This window comes from Oncorhynchus gorbuscha, linkage group LG23 (assembly GCF_021184085.1).
Source record: "Oncorhynchus gorbuscha isolate QuinsamMale2020 ecotype Even-year linkage group LG23, OgorEven_v1.0, whole genome shotgun sequence".
NCBI classification, from domain to species: Eukaryota; Metazoa; Chordata; class Actinopteri; order Salmoniformes; family Salmonidae; genus Oncorhynchus; species Oncorhynchus gorbuscha.
The window spans coordinates 46,757,098-46,781,892 of NC_060195.1; the positions used below are offsets into that span (position 1 = coordinate 46,757,098).

The 24,795-nt window shown below is 44.8% G+C and overlaps 1 protein-coding gene across 1 annotated transcript in view; it reads right to left on the reverse strand.

Annotated features, from left to right (window-relative positions):
* The window catches only part of apln (apelin), a 30,071-nt gene extending 5,557 nt beyond the window's left edge, over positions 1–24,514 (reverse strand). The window contains exons 1-2 of the mRNA XM_046324289.1: positions 24,258–24,514; positions 7,720–7,895 (exon numbers count right to left, since the gene is read on the reverse strand). Of these exons, the coding sequence (XP_046180245.1) occupies positions 7,726–7,895; positions 24,258–24,324 (237 nt within the window). The 5' untranslated portion in view covers positions 24,325–24,514 and the 3' untranslated portion in view covers positions 7,720–7,725. The remainder of the gene's footprint in view (positions 1–7,719; positions 7,896–24,257) is intronic.
* Between the last annotated feature and the right edge of the window lie 281 nt (positions 24,515–24,795).

Genomic DNA, 24,795 nt, shown 5'->3' on the forward strand with positions numbered 1-24,795 from the left:
TAACCTTGTTAAAATCCCCAGCTACAATGAATGCAGCCTCAGGATATGTGGTTTCCAGTTTACATAGAGTCCAATGAAGTTCGTTCAGGGCCATCGATGTGTCTGCTTGGGGGGAGATATATACGGCTTTGATTATAATCGAAGATAATTCTCTTGGTAGATAATGTTGCCGACATTTGATTGTAAGGAATTCTAGGTTAGGTGAGCAAAAGGACTTGAGTTCCTGTATGTTGTTATGATCACACCACGTCTCGTTAATCATAAGGCATACCCACCCACCCTTCTTCTTACCAGAGAGATGTTTGTTTCTGTCGGTGCGATGCGTGAAGAAACCAGGTGGCTGTACCGACTCCGATAGCGTGTCTCGAGTGAGCCACGTTTCCATGAAACAAAGAACGTTACAATCTCTGATGTCTTTCTGGAAGGCAACCCTTGCTCGGATTTTGTCTGCCTTGTTGTCAAGAGACTGAATGTTGGCGAGTAGTAAACTTGGGAGCGGTGCGCGATGTGCCCGTTTACGGAGCCTGACCAGAAGTCCGCATCTTCTGACCCTCCTCCGGCGCCATTGTTTTGGGTCGCCGGCTGGGATCCGATCCATTGTCTTGGGTGGTGGACCAAACAGAGGATCTGCTTCGGGAAAGTCGTATTCCTGGTCATAATGTTGGTAAGATGACATTGCTCTTATACCCAATAGTTCCTCCCGGATGTATGTAATAAAACTTAAGATTCCCTGGGGTAACAATGTAAGAAATAATACATAAAAAAACTAAATACTGTATAGTTTCCTGAGAACGCGAAGCGAGGCAGCCATCTCTGGCGGCGCCGGATGTTATCCTCGGTGTACACATCATGGACAAACTGAAATGGTCCTCCCACACAGGCAAGCGTGGTGAAGAAGGCGCGAAGAAAGTGGCTGAAGAAATTTGGCTTGTCACCAAAACCCTCACAAACTTTTACAGATGCAAAATTGAGAGCATCCTGTCGGGCTGTATCACCGCCTGGTACGGCAATTTCTCCACCCACAACCGTAAGGCTCTCCAGAGGGTAATGAGGTCTGCACAACGCATCACCGGGGGCAAACTATCTGCTATCCAGGACACCTACACCACCCAATGTCACAGGAAGGCCAAAACGATCATGAAGGACAACAACCACCCGAGCCACTGCCTGTTCACCCCGCTATCATCCAGAAGGCAAGGTCAGTACAGGTGCATCAAAGCTGGAACCGAGAGACTGAAAAACAGCTTCTATCTCAAGGCCATCAGACTGTTAAACAGCCATCACTAACATTGAGTGGCTGCTGCCAACATACTGACTCAATCTCTAGCCACTTTAATAATTAAAAATCGGATGTAATAAATGTATCACTAGTCACTTTAAACTATGCCACTTTATATAATGTTTACATACCCTACACTACTCATCTCATATGTCTATACTGTACTCTATACCTTCTACTGCATCTTGCCTATGCCGTTCGGTCATCGCTCATCCATATGTATTTTTATGTACACATTCTTATTCATTCCTTTACACTTGTGTGTATAAGGTAGTTGTTGTGAAATTGTTAGATTACTTGTTAGATATTACTGCATGGTCGGAACTAGAAGCACAAGCATTTCGCTACACTTGCATTAACATCTGCTAACCATGTGTATGTGACAAATAAAAATTGATTTGATTTGATTTGATGAGTTCCTGTCAATGGGACAATATTTTATCTTTCCCTGGCCTTTTATGTTTTTAGATGGCTAGTGCTCTCGGTGAACTTTGTTGCTCGACAACCGGGTTCATTGATTGACGAGAGCCCAACCTTTTTTCCAGATGGCATATTTCTGTGGTTGTGCAATGCCAGTGTTCTGATGTGAATCTTACTCACCCTCTGGGTCGTTGTTTGTGTCTGTACTCTATTGTTTATTTTCTCTGTAGTATGATCTCAGTATGGTCAGATTTTCTGAATGTATTAGAGAGTCCGTGTCAGGGGTGCAAAGTGCAGACTGACAAAGTGTAGCGAACTCTATTCTTTGGGCAGAAGAGTTATCATTTCTTGTTGCAAAAAGTTCAAGAGGTGTGGTTTTATGTGAGGCAACGGCAATATTTTTCACTAAGTCTGACCGTCATCACAATCCACCACGGCAGGTGCCTGTTAGCGTGCTAGCTAGAAAAGTTATTTTGTGCTAGCCATATCCAAAGAGGTAAATTGAATGAGAACTTTTCAATAAATAAATAAAAACATTTCATCTTGATTGCTAACTAGCAATATTTACTCTGAATAAGCATATTTAACAAATCATTTTTGGACAAAACGTCCGCAGACAGTCTCTATATTGTTGTGATAGAGAGCTAACTGTAGGACTCGTTTGCCCAATCTATGGAGACTCCCTAAGGAACCGTTGAAAACGTGCTTCTGTTGCAATCCCGTCGTCCAACATTTTTGTAATCCTGTAGCACCTCCTCAGCTCGGCGACTCGACAGCATCTCAAAGGGATGACCCTAGTCTCAGTCTCTTCTCGAATATTTCCGCACATCTCGTTTGTGTAACGTGCCTAAAAGTCAAGTTCACCTCCCTCTTGCCTGAGGTGTCAGAATATAATGGATGAGCTGCCTTTGACAATGAAACGGAGGAAGGTGGAGGTTGTGGTTCTGGATCTGGTGTGGTTTAAGTAGAGTGATGGATATTGTCAAGTGAAGCACCTTCCCTACTCATAACGTACACTAATTAGGGACAATTATGACTTGGATAATTATTCGGGCATATTAAGAAATCTATTTTTTCTCCAACTCGTGCCTCCGTTGAACTCGGTCGAGCTTAGATCTTTCCTCCGGGGTGAAACAATGTGCTGCAACAGCTTTTTCTCAAGACATGCATCCTTCCATCAGAAAAAGAAAAGAAAGGAGGAGACATGAAAAAAGACAGAGTGGTTTCAATGATGCCTGCCGGCTAAATCCCTGCTGGTTATCAGGCCTCGTGAAGAGATCATTCCCAGACTGCACTCAGCTGGGGGAGAATGTTTTATATATTCTCTGGTTCAGTTGAACATGTTGATGAAAGAAGATTCTTCTTCATGAAGGGTTTTGATGGTTGTATCATGGAGTCAATGAAGCACAGTAGACAATGGCATCCTCCTATAGGGTCTCCTAACTTTCTCAACATTCCAACCAATGCAAACGAATGGCTTGATGGCATGCTGGTCAGGTTGAGCTAACTGTAATGACTTGTTATGAGGATGCAGATCTTTGCATTCGGAAACATAATGTTAACTTTCACTGCTATGCAGATGACACACAGCTGTACATTTCGATGAAACACGGTGAAGCCCCAAAATTGCCCTCCCAGGAAGCCTGTGTTCCAGACTTAAGGAAGTGGATGTCTGCAAATGTTCTACTTTTAAACTCGGACAAAACAGAGATGCTTGTTCTAGGTCCCAAGAAACAAAGAAATCTTCTGTTGAATCTGACAATTAATCTTGATGGTTGTACAGTCTTCTCAAATAAAACTGTAAAGGACCTTGGTGTTAATCTGGTCCCTAAACTCTCTTCTGAAGAACATATCACGACTGTTTTAAGGACAGCTTTTTCCATCTACGTAACATTGCAAAAATCAGAAACGTTCTGTCCAAAAATGATGCAGAAAAGTGTATCCATGCTTTTGTCACTTCTAGGTTAGACTACTGCAATGCTCTACTTTCCGGCAACCCGGATAAAGCACTCAATAAACTTCAGTTTAGAATCTTGACTAGAGCCAAAACATTTGATCATATTTCTCCAGTGCTAGCCTCTCTACACTGGCTTCCTGTTAAGGCAAGGGCTAATTTCAAGGTTTTACTGCTAACCTACAAAGCATTACATGGGCTTGCTACTACCTATCTTTCCGATTTGGTCCTGCCGTACTAACCTACACGTAAGCTACGGTCACAAGACGCAGACCTCCTTACTGTCCCTAGTATTTCTAAGCAAACAGCTGGAGGCAGGGCTTTCTCCTATAGAGCTCCATTTTTATAGGATGGTCTGCCTACCCATGTGAGAGACGCAGACTCGGTCTCAACCTTTAAGTCTTTATTGAAGACTCATCTCTTCAGTAGGTCATACGATTGAGTGTAGTCTGGCCCAGGAGTGTGAAGGTGAACTGAAAGGCACTGGAGTAACAAACCACTCTTGCCGTCTATGCCTGGCCAGTTCCACTCTCTCCACTGGGATTCTCTGCCTCTAACCCTATTACAGGGGTTGAGTCACAGGCTTACTGGTGCTCTTCCATGCCGTCCCTAGGAGGGGTGCGTCACTTGAATGGGTTGAGTCACTGACGTGATCTTCCTGTCCGGGTTGGCGCCCCCCCCCCACTTGGGTTGTGCCGTGGCGGAGATCTTTGTGGGCTATACTCGGCCTTGTCTCAGAATGGTAAGTTGGTGGTTGAAAATATCCTTCTAGTGGTGTGGTGGCTGTGCTTTGGCAAAATGGGTGGGGTTATATCCTGCCTGTTTGGCCCTGTCCGGGGGGTATCTTCGGATGGAGCCACGGTGTCTCCCGACCCCTCTGGTCTCAGCCTCCAGTATTTATGCTGCAGTAGTTTATGTGTCGGGGGGCTAGGGTCAGTTTGTTATATCTGGAGTATTTCTCCTGTCTTATCCGGTGTCCTGTGTGAATTTAAGTATGCGCTCTCTAATTCTCTCTCTCTCTTTCTCTCTTTTTCTCTCTTTCTATCCTTATTTTTTTCTTTCTCTCTCTCGGAGGACATGAGCCCTAGGACCATGCCTCAGGACTACCTTGCCTGATGACTCCTTGCTGTCCCCAGTCCACCTGGCCGTGCTGCTGCTCCAGTTTCAACTGTTCCGCCTGCGACTATGGAACCCTGACCTGTTCACCGGACGTGCTTCCTGTCCCAGACCTGCTGTTTTCAACTCTCTAGAGACACCAGGAACAGTAGAGATACTCTGAATGATCGGCTATGAAAAGCCAACTGACATTTACTCCTGAGGTGCTGACCTGTTGCACCGCTGTGATTATTATTATTTGACCCTGCTGGTCATCTATGAACATTTGAACATCTTGGCCATGTTCTGTTATCATCTCCACCCGGCACAGCCAGAAGAAGAACGGCCATCCCTAATAGCCTGGTTCCTCTCTAGGTTTCATCCTAGGTTCTGGCCTTTCTAGGTTGTTTTTCCTAGCCACCATGTTTCTACACCTGCATTGCTTGCTGTTTGGGGTTTTAGGCTGGGTTTCTGTCCAGCACTTTGTGACATCAGCTGATGTAAGAAGGGCTTTATAAATACATTTGATTGATTTGCAGAGAAAAAGCTCTAAATGAGGTGAACTATGAACATAACAAGGCAAGAGGAGCCAGAGAACATAGAAATCTTTGTCTTGTTGTGATTGAAGTGCTGTTAGCAGTGAAAGCATTGTGAGTCAGTGAGCCGTTCTCTTTTATAGAGCTCCACCAACTTCCTGAAGTTTCCCTCATTGTGCGGCCCCCATTCTGACACTGACAATAAGCCATTGACCGCGCAATGCTACATTTTTTGGGCTGCGCATAACATTGAACCTTTGAGGTCCTGTGTTGTCCCATGAGCACGAATCTCCTAGCTTGGGACTTGTTCCTTGCTTGCACCTTTGTGCCAAGTTCCCTTGGGCTTGGAGAGGAAAGTCTAAATAATTCTCTCTCCAAAAATGCTACAAAAAACAATAACAATCCTTAATTTTCCATAGATTGTAAAACCCATGTGGGGACAAAAGAAAGTGGAGCTTCTCACCTTCTAGGGCTTTTATCCACTTCCCTTTTAAACTGATTAAGCATGCCTTAAGGGGAATGACACATCTTCCTCATCCCAGGCAGCCTCGTTTATTACTGGGATTAATTTATGGCAGGCTGGTGTTGTGTGGCTGGCACCTCCTGCAGGGATGTTGTATCCTGCCAAGCTCCCCCTGTATCTCATGTGATCTGGGAGAGACATGTGAATGGGTCTTGGGTTCCTCAATTCATGGCAGATCTTGCACATGCCTGGGCGAATGGCCCTCCATTCAAGACCATCATGGTAGAACATACACTACTGTTCAGAAGTTTGGGGTCACTTAGAAAAGTCCTTGTTTTTTAAAAGAAAAACACATTTTTCTGTCCATTAAAAGAACATCAAATTGATAGGAAATACAGTGTAGACATTGTCAATGTTGTAAATGACTATTGTAGCTGGAAATGGCTGATTTTGAATGGAATATCTACATAGGTGTACAGTGGCCCATTATCAGTAATCATCACTCCTGTGTTCCAATGGCAAGTTGTGTTAGCTAATCCAAGTTTATCATTTTAAAAGGCTAATTGATCATTATAAATAGTTGAATATCTGGAACATCAGCATTTGTGGATTTGGCAATTTCTCGCATGGAATAGCCTTCACTTCTCAGAACAGGAATAGACTGACAAGTTTGAGAAGAAAGTTCTTTGTTTCTGGCCATTTTGAGCCTGTAATTGAACCCACAAATGCTGATGCTCCAGATACTCAACTAGTCTAAATAAGGCCAGTTTTATTGATTATTTAATCAGCACAACAGTTTTCAGCTGTGCTAACATAATTGCAAAAGGGTTTTTTATTGATCAATTAGCCTTTTAAAATGCTAAACTTGGATTAGCTAACACAACTTGCCATTGGACCACAGGAGTGATGGTTGCTGATAATGGCCCATTGTACACCTATGTAGATATTCCATTCAAAATCAGCCATTTCCAGCTACAATAGTCATTTACAACATTAACCATTTCTACACTGTATTTCTGATACATTTTATGTTATTTCAATGGACATAAAATGTGCTTTTCTTTCAAAAACAAGGACATTTCTAAGTGACCCCAAACTTTTGAACAGTAGTGTACCTTCACCAGTGCTATCCGTCAACAAGAGCACACTGAGGCTTTAGAATTACAGCTCTGATTACGTATATTATTAACCAAGGGCACTGATTGTCTGCTCAGATGCTAGCTGTGGTGCTGTGTGATTTTCGTGAGTGCTATTTTTCCCGTAAAACCTACTTGGAGTTAATTGAATGACACAGGGTATGTTTTTGTAACAGCGTTGAAAAGTGTGTGCAGACAGTGCCGGTAGAAGGTGAAAAGACAATATTTTCACACATTTTGGGACGAAAGACGTTTCACACAAAGTCTTGTTTTTATTGACGGAAAGTAAAATATTCTTTCACGTGAAAGATACACTACGGTGGCACTGCAACGAACTCAACCCCGCTAAGTATTATCTTTGGTGAAATATTTTAATTGACATTATCAGATTGAAGGAAAACGTTTGTTCCTCTAGAGTTGACTCACCCAGATTATGTTTCTGAGGATAATCGACCTCCCTCAAAAAGCAATATATTAGCTTTCACTGTGTAAACAACACTTCTAGAGTAAGATGAATACATTAAACCAGTAGGCTTTGCCTGTGCCAACAATAACGTCCCTGTGTTGTGATTGAGTTGAGAGGGGAGGACGTGATAGCCATTTACAGATGTCCTTTTCTTCCTGTTACAGTTGGACTTTTCCACACACTGACTAAACATGCTGAGCGATACATCCAAGAGAGGGATCAGTCACAAAGGCCTGGATCTCACACTAGACCGCCGTTTTCATCATCAGCCCTGATGACCAGATAAAGGGTAAGATACTCTCTTGAAAGGGAACGAACTTTGGCAACAGGGGCCTATGCATCGAGATGTGTGGTGCGGTATGGAACTCACCTTGCTCTAGAATGGCATGGGCCCCTTGTGGGAGAGACGGGGTCGTGGGCGTCTCCTCTTCCAGCCGGCCGGTCTGTGGCTCTGGCCACCCCTGCCGGGGTTCTGCTGGACCAGCCTTCTCACGGCGCCCGCCTCTTCTAGTGCTGTGCCATGCTCCGTGGAGGCCATGATGGGACCTGTAGAATGACAATAATCTCTTGTTAGCACCCCAAAATGGCCACCACTACACACATGTACTTTATCAATTAGTTTTTCTACTTCTGTAGGACCAGAGGTGATGCATGTTAGCACCCTAAAATGGCCTCCCTGTGCACATGTACTATATGTAGCCTATCAATGAGTTTCGCTACTTCTATCCTCAGCTAGATTGATCCTCATTTTGATTGTGAATTCCGTGATCTCACTCTCAGTCATGTGTACATAAGACACAAATATGGATAAGAGCTATTGAGGATGAGCCAATCGAAGATATATGCAAAGATAGCATGTGTGCGGGCCTCTCTTAGCCCACCCATGCATTGAAGTTCATCAAGTCAACGTGGTGGAACCAAAACACAGCAGATGTAGCTCGACCTCGGTGGGAAACTCAAACCGTAGTGTCTCATGTCCCTTGTGACTCACTTCAAGATTACAGATGTCTCACACACCAGGTTTGGTGAAGGTACATACCACAGCACCCTGTGTTTGACCCAAGATTAGGGACAGGCTAAATAGTAGTATGTGTCCCACATTGTGTGTGTGTGTGTGTGTGTGTGTGTGTGTGTGTGTGTGTGTGTGTGTGTGTGTGTGTGTGTGTGTGTGTGTGTGTGTGTGTGTGTGTGTGTGTGTGTGTGTGTGTGTGTGTGTGTGTGTGTGTGTGTGTGTGTGTGTGTGTGTGTGTGTGTGTGTGTGTGTGTGTGTGTGTGTGTGTGTGTGTGTGTGTGTGTGTGTGTGTGTGTGTGTGTGTGTGTGTGTGTGTGTCAGAGAGTGAACCCAGATGTTTCTAGTCATTTCTCAATAAGTGTGGCTTGATCTTTTAAGCCTCTTCTCCAAATGGTTTGATCCACTTCAGTGTCTCTGTAACCTCTTCGACCTTTTTGCAAACTCAAAGACGTTCTTGAGAGAGTACAGACTTCCAAGTTTTTTGTTTGTTGAGTATCTTGATACCATTATATGATATTTAATGTGGGTGATCTTTCACACAACCCCCCATTCATTGCTTTAGTCACATAAAATGTCAGTACTTAGTTTAGTTGGACTTTTTGTCTGAACTTGTCAAAAAGATTGAATGTCTCACAATGGAATATTCTAGTAAGGCTTTGTTACATTTTTAAAATTGAAATTATAGTAACTAAAAGATGAATGAAATCAACTCTTGTATGGAATTAATTTACAATTTGCTAACCTAATTAACTGAACAAGTTGACAAGCTCGTAAAACATGATGTCATCCATCAATCACAACCCTTCCTAGCTAGCGTATAATGTTCTTGGAGCTTGGTGAAAGCGTGGTTCTCCTATGTGTTATATTGCACACAACCTTCCCACAATTGGAAATGGTGTAGGATAGTTGCTTGACTTTGGAACATTCTCAGCACATTTAAGGAACTTGACAAGTAAATGTTATTTTCTTAGTATTTCATGACTTTATTAACAGAACTTTTCCTAAAAGTTCAAACATGGTTACATTTAATCACAACTTTGGTAATGTTCTAGGAACGTTCTCCAACTGGTTGGACATTGTGAATTTTCTCAAATAGTTCAGAGAATGTTCAGAAACAACATTCTTCTGTGGGAATTTCAGTACTTGAGGATAACATTGCCTACACAGGTTTCCCCATGGTTCTATGTAAAGTCATGTTCATAAATTGTTCCGAGAACGTTAAAGAAACCTTTCCATAAAAAACACAAGAAAACGTTTGTACCGTTCTAAGAATGCTATTTAAAAACCTACATTCCGTTCTCAGAATGTGAAAAAAACGTTCTAGAAAAACCACTAGAAAACTTTAGTAACATTCAGAGAATGTTCTAAGACTGTTATTTGAAAACATATACATTCCGTTCTTAGCATTAACAAAACTGTCTGTCCTCTATCTTGTTAAGTGTGTTCAACTGTGTTGGCCACACCCACTGATTGGCCACAACTGATCTTAACTCAACACTGAAGTTGGAGACATACTGTATCTCCCTCACTAACTTTAAGCGTCAGCTGTCAGAGCAGCTTACCGATCGCTACAGCTGTACACAGCCCATCTAACTACCTATCTCATCCCCATATTTGTTTTAGTTTTTCTTCTCTTTTGAACACCAGTATTTCTACTTGCACATCCTCATCTGCACATATATCACTCCAGTGTTAATTGCTAAATTGTAATTACTTCCCCACTATTGGCCTATTTATTGCCTTACCTCCTTACTTCATTTGCACACACTGTATATAGATCTTTCTATTGTGTTATTGACTGTACGCTTGTTTATTCCATGTGTAACTCTGTTGTTGTTTGTGTTGCACTGCTTTGCTTTATCTTGGCCAGGTCTCAGTTGTAAATGAGAACTTGCTCTCAACTGGCCCATCTGGTTAAATAAAGGTTAAATAAAAAAAATAATAACAATTTGTAGGAATTGGTCTATATGGATACACGACTGAATCCAAACATTACATTTATTTTATTTTATGTGCATTCTACATTTCCTGTGTGAAAATACTCTGGATACATTCAGTAACATAAAAATATTCTTAAAAATGTGGGGTAGGTGCAACATGAGACACAACAAAATGACAATGGTTTGAGTTAGAGGTCAAACTGGTGTCTCCAAGTGTAATTTCAATTCACTTTTATGACTCACAGAAGACTATAAAGTGTGTTTTTGAGCTCTCCTAGCTGTGCCATTGAGGAACTAGAGCAATCACTGCATCCCCACCATCACACACTTACTGTTGTTGTTTACGCAATCCAAAAACGGTCCATTATGAATTGCAATCTGGGTCAGGTGGGGCTCATTTGACAGCTTGTTCTATTGCCAACATGACTAGCTAAGTTATAAAATACGATCTTACAGTGTTAAGGCTTCACAAGGCAATTCAGAGAAGCAGATGGTCATTTTGGTGGGCAAAGAAAGGAGTCATGAGTGCATTCAGATTCGTGGTCCACAGCAGATTTTCTCCACACTACAACAAACATAGGCTCATTCTGTTTAGAATAACCCAGGGTATAATGCTATGTCATCTTGTAACTGTACATCAAACCTAGTGATCATAAACGTTGACATAAACATAGACTTTTAGATATGGACATTTGAAGTGCTCATTTGGCTTGTGTTTGGCTTGCTTTCAAAATACATTCAGTCCTCTTAATTTACAGCATTTCCCTCAGTTGGAGAAAAATATTTGAAAAAGTTGCCAAATTAGTGGGAGGGATGGGGGCATGTTCAGAATGGCTGTCAGTCAAAACCCACACAGAGTTGTGAAGCGGAGAACCTGAGCTCTGACGCCATGTATAGCATGTTACCGTACAGCCATTGCGTTTCAGTTTAGGCACTTGTCAGTGTTCAAATCTGCCATTTTCAACCCGTATACAGGTACGAGTGTAAAGGGTTAATGAGTGCGTGTTTCCTTTGAAACGTGGTCTGTTTGAATATACAAAAATTAACAGTTTCGGATGGCACAGTCGATAGAGAACAATGTCAATGATGCCGTGTCACAATAAAAAAATGCACGTGTTTGCATGATTAACGCATAAGGAAATTCATTTCCATGTGTCCCATCTGTGCTTGGAGTTCAAAAAGTAAACCCAAAATAATCTTAACAGTTGTTATGAAAAGTCTTATTGAAACATTCAGTGAAAGTTTTAAGGAACTTATTCAAACACCTCCAAATCACCTATCATCTACGTTCTCAGAGCGGCAATAAAACCTCCCAGGGAAAAACCTTTCAAGGAGTAAAACCTTTTTAGGACCTCCTCTGCAACCTAATGAACGTAACCCCAGAACAGTTCAAAATGTTCACTTCTGTTTTCAGAACATTTTCAAATCTTTCTGCTTGACCCGGTCAAGAATCATCTGGCTTCATTCCCACAACCAATGTGAAACCAAAAACATAGTATGTTCCCAAAACATCCAAGGAACCAAATGTGCTAGCTGGGTTATTTCCGACCAAGTGAATATTTTTGCATTTGAAATCTAAGCTATACTTCATCGATCAGAATTCGTCACACATTTCCGTTCTCAACCTCACGTCCATCCGAAACCAAAGATGCGTGTGCGTTCCTAAAAGAGGCATCTTTTACATTTTACATTTACATTTAAGTCATTTAGCAGATAAATACCTTTCCTGAGAAAATAAACAACAATTCCCATTAGGGTTTTCCTGTCAAAAACCAAAGTGACATCACTCACATGGTGTCATGACATTCCAGGCTCCTCCCATAGGAGAGACTGGCACCATTTTTAGAATTCTCCCGGGAAGAACCTTCCTTAGGTGTTATGTCTTCTCCTAGACTGGACAATCATCCACATCCTCCCGTACAGGTGGGAAAAGGAGCAGAGATACTTAAGGGCCGCAATAGAGAAGTTGTCAAAGCCATGATTACATTTAGCCTCTAGTGATTCTCCCCATTGACTAGGTTTATGGAAAGTGTCTGGAGACCATTACTGTCTCCCCCCCATGTCTGCTTCCTGTATCCAGCACATCAAAACACACCTGGAGAAACGGAGGCTGACGAATTAACTAGCAAGGGCTGTCAGTGGGGTGGTGGATGGTGGATCCTCATCTTCTGTTAAGGAGCATTGAATTAACATCTTTCCGCTGCACACATGCAGACCCCTTCTCCAGCTGACAAGGTAAACACATTTGAATGGGGAACAGCTTTTGCCTGAATTTAATTCATTATCCACCTGCCATTACAGTGAAAGCAGACGTATCAGCACACATATCATGTACAGTGGTTGAACCCCCAACATATTTTGACACTTGATATTCATTGATCATGTTCTAAACAGTTTAGAATAGCATTAGAATCAGGAAATGGAGACAGCGCCACGATTTGAAGGGTTTTACACAATGGTGAATAACCGTTATTGTACCAAAAGGCAAATGTCATTTAAAAAAATGTTTTCGATGTATATCCCCATGAAATGCCAGACATCTCAAGGCACTTTGACATATGCGCACACACGCGCACACACACACGCACGCACGCACGCACGCACGCACGCACGCACGCACGCACGCACGCACGCACGCACGCACGCACGCACACACACACACACACACACACACACACACACACACACACACACACACACACACACACACACACACACACACACACAGTAATTACACCCGGCCCGGCTGTGCTGAACACAACTCATCACCCGCTTCTCTCTCCTCTCTGGGTCGCTCAGTCTGTCATAACCCGGATCTGTAATGAGACAATTTAGATGTTTCCTGCCACGGCGAGCTGTCAGCCGCTGCTCAACTCTGGGCTCTGACGGGAGCACATCTCCTGACAGATCTCAGCCCTACCGCTCGTCTGGCCACAGGAAAGAAAGGTGTAATGAAAGCTGCTAAAAATAAGCCAGGACCCAGTGATAAGACTGGCAGTTATGGATTGACTCTTCCCAACAGGAGAGAAGGTATCAAGCTGGGCCAGTTCCAGGCATGTACCCTTAGCCATATCTGGATAGATGGGATGAGAAGGCAGCCATCCAAATGACATAATACCTTGTAAATGAGGCCCAACTCAAAGCAATCATTTGTTAATGCACATTTCATCTCCATAAACAAAAACCACTATACTATCGTATTGCTGTGAAAATGGATCCAGCACATGTAGCATCCCATGTGATATTTTCCCACTGTGGGATTCCCACAAACATGATCAGCGGGTAAGGAAGCAATATGGCAGAGGTTAGATATTTCTCGCGACACCACCCCTCCTTATCTCAACATCTGACCCCAGAGCCCAGGCCCTCATCACAACCAAACTCAGGCATTTCTTCCCCTTCTGGTAATTCCCTAAGTAAACTCGAATTAATAGGGAATTTCTGGAATGCCGGAAATATTGTAGCTACCGCTGCTGCCTCTCCAGACCTGTCTGAGAGGGAAGTGGTGAGAGAGAGAGAGAGAGAGAGAGCGAGAGGAAGACTGAGAGAAGCAGAGCTGTGTCACAAGCTGGCCTGCGTCCAGGCTTTAATGATACATCACCAGTCGGCTGCTATCTAATTCCCCTTCCTTTGTTTCACCACACTCCTCAGGTGCCATCCATTATGTTGCCTTTTTCACTTTCTCGATCTCATTTCAGAACCGGCCGATACACAGCGTTTCTGACAGCCCTTCCCTGTCAATGCCCCTGCATCCCCGTCAACCGGGCCGTGTTGTACGTCTCCCAGCGCTTGTCGTTCTGTCGGAGAGAGAGGGAGAAATGGATGCCTGCTGTCTGGTGCCAAGTCTAGCGATCGATAGCCACATGGGCTAATTGGATATCACATTGCTGAGACGTGGCACGCCGATGGAGGAAGCGCACAGGGGATGGAGAATGAGGAGCACTGTTTCTTTTGTAGAGAAAAGCTGATTTGTGTAGGATGCCAAGATGCACACATAACATATCTCTGGACTTGTACATTTACCAATGGCTTTAGACTTAACTCTGTCGCCAGGAAATATGAGATTTGTTCTCTTTCCAGGTCCATGAGTAAACCAGCAACAGGTGAGAAGGCTGAACTGGTTATTTATGGATGGGATACAGAATCAACAAGGCTCCTCAAGCGTGTCGCACTGAAATTGAATCCTTGCAGTGTTTCATTTTCTGTGCGTAAAAACGAATGAATACATCGTTTCAACTAATCTCATCTGATTCTTAACTGGACTAGTCTTTGCTCATTGCTCAGCTAAACTGATTATGAATCAGTGCACCGTCTCATCGATTATCTTTCACGGTTCACAGAGCGATTGGAAAACAATCCCTCTTGCTCTGTTTTCTCTCTTTCTTCATCTGTCCCTCCATCCCTCCTTCCTCCTGATCCTCCACACCCTACATCTTGCTCTCTCCGCTCCATCCTTCCATGGAAGCAGAGGATGAGGCAGCCTGAGAGGCCCTTGATGTGTAAACAAGCAGCTGCCATAGAGTGGAAACGAGAGCATCGGACTGGAACCGGGCTCTGCTCTGCAGTAACCATGGCGAGAGATGAGGGTGGAGGACATGAGAGAACAGGCGAGAAGAGAGTGGAAGAAAGAGGAGAGGAGAACAGAAGAGATGAGAAGGGGAGGGACCAGAAGGTGGAGGAGAGAACAGGAAAGAACAGAAAAGAAGAGAACCAGCAGCCTCGCTTGGTAAAACACTGGCTCCAGTGCCTAGCCCAGTGCCTAGCCCAGTGCATCGCCGCTTGATGCCACATCTACCATGGGGCGTCGTCTGGCTCATGTATGATGCTGGCAACGGCTCAGTGCCTCATGTCACAGGTGACAGGGACGTGATAATGAGCTCCATTGATTCAGACAGAGATGCATTTTCTGTTCAAAACCCACTGAGCCAGAGGACCATGGATCAGTGCAGCCTACAGTACAGCATGTCCCTTTTCCGTGGAAGTAATAACCCCCGCAGAAAAGACACTCTGCTTCATGGTAGTCCAATTAGCCGAGGGAAGAGCCATCTTCGGTGAATGGTACGATGGCACTTCATTATGTGTATGTCATACCATTAACACCATCTGCAGCATTTTAGACACACCATTGCATACACATAGTCTGTAGCTGTACATACAGAACACTGAGACAGTTTGCTTTGCACCTAATTCCGTGCATTTGCCTGGGGGATCCTTATGGGGAACACTGCTAGGGATGTGTTTGCGTGAGAGTAAGAATAAATACCCTAGTGAGTGTAGCTATGGTTATTAGTGTGACGTACACTGTCTCCATCACATGCTTCCTTCATTCACTAAAATAAGGCACGGACGTGTAGCTAGTGATTCCCTGTGTGTTTAGTACTCCCGCAGACACACTAACCCACAGACCCAGACACACACAGACACACCCCACACCCTCCAGGGGTATATGAGGGGGATCGAGAATGTTTAGGCACAAATGAGACACGTTAATCAGGCAAGTGCATGCAGTACAAGCCAACCCATTTTCCTAGCTTCGCTCTTTTGGCCCTAGCAAGAGCAGAGCTCCTGCTGATGCTGCTGAAGTATGGTGGTGGATTTGCTAGCCGTCTGCTAGTCGAGCCTTCGCCTTTGCATCTACCACTACCTCAGATGTGGAAACGCAGTGGAAGGAGCAGACACCCCTGCCCTGTTCAGCATTCAGAACCCCCATTTGGAAATGTTCTGCCCGTTGAAGCCGGAGTCTGTCAGTGTGCTGCTAATCGCATGCCTACCAGTAACTCTGGGCCTTGGCAGAAACTGGTGCCATTCCCTAGCGGACTTTCAGACCCATGTTACCATGGCAGCCACTGTGAAATGCACTCGGGGAGCAAAAAGAATGACATTGTCAGTTGAAATGGATCAGGTTTCCCAGTTTACAAATTTCAGCGCATAATTAACCTGACTGGGCAGCTTATTTTGTTCAACCCTTTCCCCTGGGCGAGAGGGGCTTGGGCCCTGTATGTGTGTGTGTCAGCCTTTTGCTTTCATGGCAAGCGGAGTGTTCCAAGCAGTGTGTTCCACTGTTCCCTGTTTGATATGTAGCATTGTGGTGCTCGTCTGTGATAATAATGGGTTTGTGGGGGTGAAATGAAGGCTGGCTTTGTCCCTAACCACTCCCCAGAGGAAACGAAAGTGCATTAAATGTAGGGCCCGCTGCACGTTCCCAGCTCTAACTTAACCCCCGTTATAAACTCTGCTAACTGTCACTCACTGAAGTTGAGGGCTCAGATTTTTTTTTTTTTTTTAAAGAAATTTCGCAGACCGCTTTGTTTCGGCAGATGTCCCTTTGTGCCCCACCTTACCCCCTCGGTCGGCTGCGAGGTTGCAGCCCTCTGAGTGAACTGCACATGCTCCCAAATGAGCGAGAGTGCTTCGTGATGAAGTGTGAGACGGGGCAGCCTGCTCTGGTAGCTATGGTCAAAGCTCTGCGCGTTCAAAGGGCCTCGGGCGGCGCCAGCGATGCTGAAGGCATCAACTACTGAGGCAACGGAGTCCACCACTGGACCTCCTGGCTGCTTTCATTCATCCACCATCCAACTCAGTGGATTGGTGTGAGTCTATGGCGAGGAGTTTACGACATTTTAGGGCCTTTTAAATACAAGGCAAAATCGGAGAGCCGATCACGCATAGCATTTGAAGATGGATTTCTCCCTGAACTCGGTAGCAGCCTGCTGTCTGAGAGAGGATTTAACACCCCGAGTAGGAGGCTGGAGGTAGCAGTAGGCGAATGGCGATTTAGACCTGGATATTCCAGTAAGCAGTAGCGGGCCGAGGCCCAGCACGTTGGTCGGTATGTAGACTAATCAGCGAGGAGGAGAGGTGGGTGTAGCTTTAATCTCCAGAAAAAGCAAGGCAAGGGCAGAGGGATCCTCCAACCGTCCGTTTCCATGGGCACGCTAATCAAATGTGAAGCACCAGCTCTCGCCCCTTCCCTCTCTTGTGTCATCACTGCCCCCCTGCTGTGAACTGACGTTCCCTCTCCCATGTTATAGGGGAGGTGTGTGTGTGTGTGTGTATGTGAGACGCCAAAGGTTCACTGCAGTTCTGCTACTTTAGGGATCAGTGCCTCTCCATTAGGGTAGGATTTAAAGGAACATAGCATCAACATTGCATGAGGCTGTTTCTCAGCTAATGAGGGCATTTTGACGTCGGACATGGTTAGGTAAAACTGCAAATGCACACATAGGTGAACAGCCTAGTCAGCTACTCTTACCCGACTGGCAGACATCCTAGTAGTAGCAGGATTTATGCCACCTGCATTTATAACAATATTCCTGTGAACGTTCGAGTCAAGGGGTAAGGCTTTTCTAAAAGGGTTTTATATACAAACTGTGGTATAGATACTTGTCCCTTGGGTCAATTAAAACTTCAATATATAAGCTTCTTACAGCGTTTTGTTGACAAACGCACTGCACATGCTAACCTCAAAATCAAATCCAATTTTATTTGTCACATACACATGGTTAGCAGATGTTAATGCGAGTGTAGCGAAATGCTTGTGCTTCTAGTTCCGACAATGCAGTAATAACCAACAAGTAATCTAAATAACAATTCCAAAACTACTGTCTTATACACAGTGTAAGGGGATAAAGAATATGTACATAAAGATATATGAATGAGTGATGGTACAGAGCAGCATAGGCAAGATACAGTAGATGGTATCGAGTACAGTATATACATATGAGATGAGTATGTAAACAAAGTGGCATAGTGATACATGTATTACATAAGGATGCAGTCGATGATATAGAGTACAGTATATACATATGAGATGAATAATGTAGGGTATGTAACATTATATAAGGTAGCATTGTTTAAAGTGGCTAGTGATATATTTACATCATTTCCCATTATTAAAGTGGCTGTGCGTGTTTGTCCTGGAGCATTTTTTATTTATTTATCCAGTTAAGAACAAATTCTTACTTTCAATGACGGCCTAGGAACAGTGGGTTAACTACCTGTTCAGGGGCAGAACTACAGATTTATACCTTGTCAGCTCAGGGGTTTGAACTTGCAACCTTCCAGTTACTAGTCCAACGCGCTAACCACTAGGCTACCCTACCGCCCCGTTGAGATGTTGAGATGTTCCGCCGCTACTTGACTAAACGTTCTGCCTGAACGAGACATATGGTTATGTATCCCACTTCTTGTTTTCCTCTTTCACAAACATCTGTTCATCGTCAGGGGCCAGCAAAGAAAGGAGGGAACCGTTCTCTCTCCTCATCAGTAAATGAGATCGAGAAAGAGGTACTGTGGGAGGTCCAGCCCTACTCCAAATATGGCCATTAGGAAACATATTGAGAGATTCCATCCATCAGTCACAGGCTGGTTGACCCACGATGGATCTCTCTCTCTCTCTCTCTCTCTCTCTCTCTCTCTCTCTCTCTCTCTCTCTCTCTCTCTCTCTCTCTCTCTCTCTCTCTCTCTCTCTCTCTCTCTCTCTCTCTCTCTCTCTCTCTCTCTCTCTCTCTCTTCTGCATGCGTGAAATAGTCAAATACCATTAGTAAACAAACTACGCACAATGGCAACTTCCTCCCGCCGTGAATAATGTATTGTTTCATAAATGAATGATTCCCTGCGTAGCCCACTTGGGTATAGGAAGGAAAAGTGATCTGATAGTTTCTAGTTCCATGCGTTTCAATTAAATCGGGAGGGGTGGGGAGAGAAAGGAGGTACACCTCCACCACCTTGACTTTATATGCGTGTCTTTGAGAGAATAAAGAGGCATAGCCGAAATAAGGATATCCTGTGGCCTAGGGCCTGGGAGGTAAGACTAAACCCAGTGTGGGCACTGGTAAGTGTTCCTAAAATCTGCAAAGCCCCCTTTGCACAGCCCCATCGTCCCCAATGCATGATCCACGACTTCGGAATTTGCATGAATCTCCCCAGTCCTCCTTATCAATAACAGTCCCTAACAAGTGCCAGCTGTGTCTTGCCTTGGACCAGGTAAACGGACTGTGTCCATATTGAGTGTGCTGTATGTGATTTTAGCATTAATAGGGAAACAAAGTTGCCTTTGGTTATATTTTCATTCCACTGTCTTTCTGTTTCACCTCATTCGAAAGTGATGTCCAGCTGCTCCTGTGTTTTCCAAGCATTGAATTATGGATATCTGTCATGAAAGAATGAGATGAAACAAAACAGTGTTTGGCCACAAGAAATGATGGGAAATGATACCTGTGACCACCACTGTTCAAGAGTAATATTTTCCCCTTCCATGTTTTGCGTAAATTGACCGCGTAGGTAATTAAAGCTCCATTCATTCATTCCAACGGCTCTAGAATATTTATTCAGTGGTTTTTGGTGTGCTGTTAATAAAAATGTCCACTCCGATCGTATCCCAATTGACACCCACTTTAAATGTAACACTTAATGTTTGAACAGGGAGTCATAAATCACATTAATATTGAGCCCCTGGTGGAACTAGCGCAGCTTTTTGAAAAATATCTGGCTTTGATTAAGCTATTAGGTGCGAGAATAGGAGTAACCTGGGCCTGGGGATAGGGATCTGGTGGTGCTTAGAAGAGGCCTGGCTAGCATGGTGGGTAACCCCAACCATCTGCCCCAGGGCAGCATTCTCATAGCTCTCATATGAGGGAGACAGACTTAGGCCCGACTCCGGAACAGCTAGGACCACATAATGGATTCAGGGTCAGGCAGAGGCAGAGAGCGTTTCAAGACTAATTGTTTTACTACCGTTGCATGCCACCTTTTATTGCTCTTGTTCGTCCACCTGCAACAATTTGGGAAGGCAAGTGAGACCACCAGCTGTGAAGTTTTTAGAGGCTTTTTAATATTTCAGTGTCGTGCATGGCGCTCCCCTCGCCACTGAAAGCTTAAACGACCCTTGTGCTCCAAGATGGCCGCTCTCTCTCTCTGTCTTCCCTTTCTTTTTTTCCTTCTATTTTCCGCTCCCTGTGTCTTTTTCCTAATGCATAGGCCTACACCTCTGGCCGAAGTTCTAAGTGAGTTGATTTATTCATTCAGCGGATTTCTGAATTACAATACAGCGCCTCAGCAGTCGCATATGCTAACTTCATGGAGCCTACCGATTGACTTATGATTTCCCCCCCAAATCTCTTCCCTCTCCTCTAACGCAATTGTGGACGGTTTATATGAAGTCCACGGCGAGTGGGAGTCATACCAATGTACAGTATGAAGTGGCTTATCGCAAAAACACGAATAAAGTCCCAATACTTTATTATTGACGTCAACAAGATCCGACTGTTTTTTCAAAACAGTAAATCGCAGGCTATGGATTTTTACTAGGGATTTAGGACTGTATTTTGGTTTCTCCATGTTTGTCATTCATTTACATGACAGGCAAGTGGCGAGGGCAACAAGTAGTTAGCAAGTTAGTAGAGGTTGCTGATAAAATCATTTGCTTTTCCTGATTTGGGGGTGAAAGAATGAAACTAGGCCTACATGATGTGTCCATTCAGGATTGTCACCATGCACCATACTGTAGCCAGTGGTCAAACATTCTCGCTGTCTATTGCGCATGTCTGCTTGCCTCTGTAAAGAAACAGAGCCGTGAGTGTCTGTGCAGTGTTTCTCAGCTGTCCTATCTTGAAACTGATGGTTTGGCTCTGATTCTCTGCCAGCGTTGCGTAGAGAGGAAATCCAGGTTATTCACAATGTGTTATTCTGCATGTGTATCTGTGTGTGTGGGAGAGAACAAGACAAACCCAGCTGCCACTCACTCGCCCAGCTAAGCTAGACCCTGTGAATGATTCCCCATAATCCCCTAATAACCTAACTACTGCGCCCACTCTGTCGCAAATGTTTTGCCCACCATTATTATGTTATTACAGGACATCTGGAAAAGTTTGCCTGTTTTTGTTCTCTCTACGGCCCATATAATCACTGCAGCAACAGCGGACACGAAAAAACTCTTTACATTACCAGAGCCAGTGTGAAGGAGCTGGGATTATGATTTAAGGCTTCCTGTGTACTGTTAGCATAGGTCCCATTGATGTTGTTTCGCCAAATATCTTGGCTTTTCCTCGCCGCCTCCCTTTTCCCTCTTTTTTTTTGATTGTTGAAAAGAAACATTGTGTGGATGTAGGTGCCTTAATGAGGGCCTGTATTTCTTTTCTCCGGGCCTCTCTGTGGCTCTCCCTGACCCAGAAAGCACCACAGGTGCAGCTGAGATGGGACTATGCTGGTGCCCGAATCCCGAGAACCGAAAACACATCAAAGTTTAACATGGAATGATAGCATTGCTGACAGCTCACGTGAAATTGCCTCCCTACTCGAATGCAGATGATGTCTCCCATATATAATTCCAGTAAGAGGAGCCCTCCTATCATGCCCACCTCACAAAACCAACAACCACCTCACCTGTTCAAATGTGCCTGGGTGTCAACCGGGAGTCAACCAGGCCTCTAACATCACACACCTCAGAAGCATTGTGCCTTTTGTGTGTGTGTGTGTGTGTGTGTGTGTGTGTGTGTGGTGTGTGTATGTCAGCATCTGTTGTTTTCCTCCTGTGCAACTCTCTGCATTTAGGGATATGGGCGGAGGTGTTTCTGTGCCTGTGAAAGATGGGGTTTTGATATCTCGGCTGACAGGCCTGAGAGGCCAGACTGTTTCCACAATACGGATTGTTTACATACCAGCCCTTAAGAGTTAGAGGGGGAGGAAGACAAGTGATCGCCTTCAGAATGAATTATGAATACCACATCTGAGGCTTTGCCTGCTCTCTCTTGCTCTCAAGGTAGAGTGTGCCTTTTTGAAGATGGGTAATTGAGGTACGGTATGCTGTTCAGGGATGGTGATATAGAACCAGCAAGGCCACTGTAGTGCTACTGAATCTACTCGGTGACACTGAAGAACTGCCGGAGGGGAGTGTTAGATTGAGGTTCTGTCGCCTGTTGCACCATGAGCTCTGACTGCCAAACACACACACATAGACACACAAGCAGGCACACACACACACACACACACACACACACACACACACACACACACACACACACACACACACACACACACACACACACACACACACACACACACACACACACACACACACACACACACACACACACACACACACACACACACACACACACACACACACACACACACACACACACACACACACACACACACACACACACACACACACACACACACACACACACACACAAGTCCCCACCCTTTCTCTGCCTGACCATGCCAGTGCTTCAGCCTACACACACACACGCCTGAAAACAGATAACCTGGGAAAACTCCTAGTGAACTGGAAAAGCATTTGTCTCAAGATGAAAGGCTTCACACCCACTTCCTACACACAGAGCCTTCACCCGACACCTTCCCGCGACAGCACAGCGCATGTAGCAGAGGCTGGTGCTGCACAGGCACAGACACAGACTCCAGCTCCAACTAGCAGCATCCATCTCTCCCCACACCCACTAACGCTGCTATACAGTAGCCTCCCTTTCTCCCTCTCAATGTAGACAATTCTATAGTACCAGCCAGGGAAACAGGCAAGGAGAAAGAGCAGATATAGGCAGCATGTCCTGAAAGACGTAGAATAATTTGAATAAGCATTTTTGAGCTCGCACAGCTTCTTTTCCTCCGTCATCAGAGCACAGGGAAGGGGACGTGTAGCGCGGTGGTGAGCTCTCGGGCGTGGAACATGGTCAGGCACACGCAGGGGCTGTGAAAAACGACACTGACCGTAATGCAGGATAATTGCTTCCCATTTACTCGTGTGGCCGAGACCAAAAATAGCACGTCACACCGTGATGAATGCAACGCTCGGAAGCAAGGGAGACATGAGCTCTCACTGCTGCACCTTGCCGTTTTATACACCAAGTGTGGCCAGTATACCTCGCAGATGCATGTACAGTCAGGCACTAATACAAGTAGATATACACAGATGCACAATTATGTACACGCACATGCCAACCAGCAGTGGTTCATAGATAGATGTCAATCCTCAGAGAGGTAGCTAGAAGCATTGACACAAGACCCACTGTTGTGTTTTCACACTCCACTGTTACCTGCACCACATCTGCAGGCCGGCCAATGGTCAGCCCCCCCCACACACACACCTCCCACATCACTCAAGGCTCCTACTCCCATGACCCACCACTGAGAAATACCTCCAGATACTATTCTCCACGTTCGTTGTGGCTTGTCGTAATTTGTACGCACAGAGATTCTCATTTCACACTCGAGTCCAACACAATGGCTCCAGAGCTGCGGCAGCATCTTACGGAAATGTACTGTGACAAAGGAGCACAAATTGAGCTCCTCAAGAGACCATCCAACCATGCATCTAGGATTATGTGCCTCCCCCATAGACATTCTAAATACAATCCTCATCAGCAGCACACCAAATGAATTAGAGCATTGGATTACCATGAGAACAGGCATGAGCGTTGCTACAATGTACTTATAGCAATACACTGATACATTATAAATGCGTTAGATCAGGTGAAATTACATTTGTACAACTACCTTTGCAGTACATGTGCCATGCCATGTCCACTGTCCGTTTCATAACAGTCACAACAGTCATTTGGCAATACAGCCTTGACAACACTCAGCCACAGCACTCAGCATAGACAGCAATGGCCATCAATAAAAGCCCCTAAATATTTCATATGAGCCACAATCTCTGCTGTCCCTCAAGCTGAATCAAGTGAAAGCATATGACCTATAGCACCTTATAAACTTCAACACAAAATACAGCCCCGGCAACAATAACATGGAAACCACTGCACTGCAGTACTGTACACAGTCACTGATATTCCTTCCCTTTCAGTGGCACACAAGGCTAATCACACTGGGTAACTGATCAACTACAGCTGCCTTAGCCGAGCCTCAGGGCCGATATAGAGGGAGAAAATAGAAAGCATAGGGAGGCTACAGGCAGAAGCCCGAGCGAGCCCTGTACTCACCAGCACTGGCAGAACACAGCAGAGACACCAAGAGCACAATCACCAGCGTCAGGATCTTCACATTCATTTCTGCACTCCCCTCTGGCTCTCCGGTAGTCGCTAGCTGATATACTGTAGTGGTGTGTGTGTGTGTGTGGATGGGAGGGAGGGAGAGAGGCAGAGAGAGCGACTGAGCGCGCAAGGGAGAGAGAGGGAGAGAGCAAGACTGTTTGCTTCTCTCTCTGTGTGTGTGTAAGAGTGTGCGCGTGCCTCTGTATGCACCCTGGTGTGTGCCTGGGAGTGTGTGTGTGTGTGTGTCTGGCTGCCTGCCTGCCTGCCTGGTGCGTGTGTGTATTTCTGTATGTGTGTGTGTCTAAATGCGTATTTGTATATCAGTGTGTGACAGACAACGCCACTCCAAGACTGAAGGCACGTCTTTATCTGAGCTCTCCCACGGAGGTGTGCAGCTTTTTTTCCCTCCTTCTCTGAGAACACGGCAGCCTGTGCCAAGTTCAGTGGAGCTGTGAATGTGCTGGGAGTCAGCTTGCAGTTTGAAGCA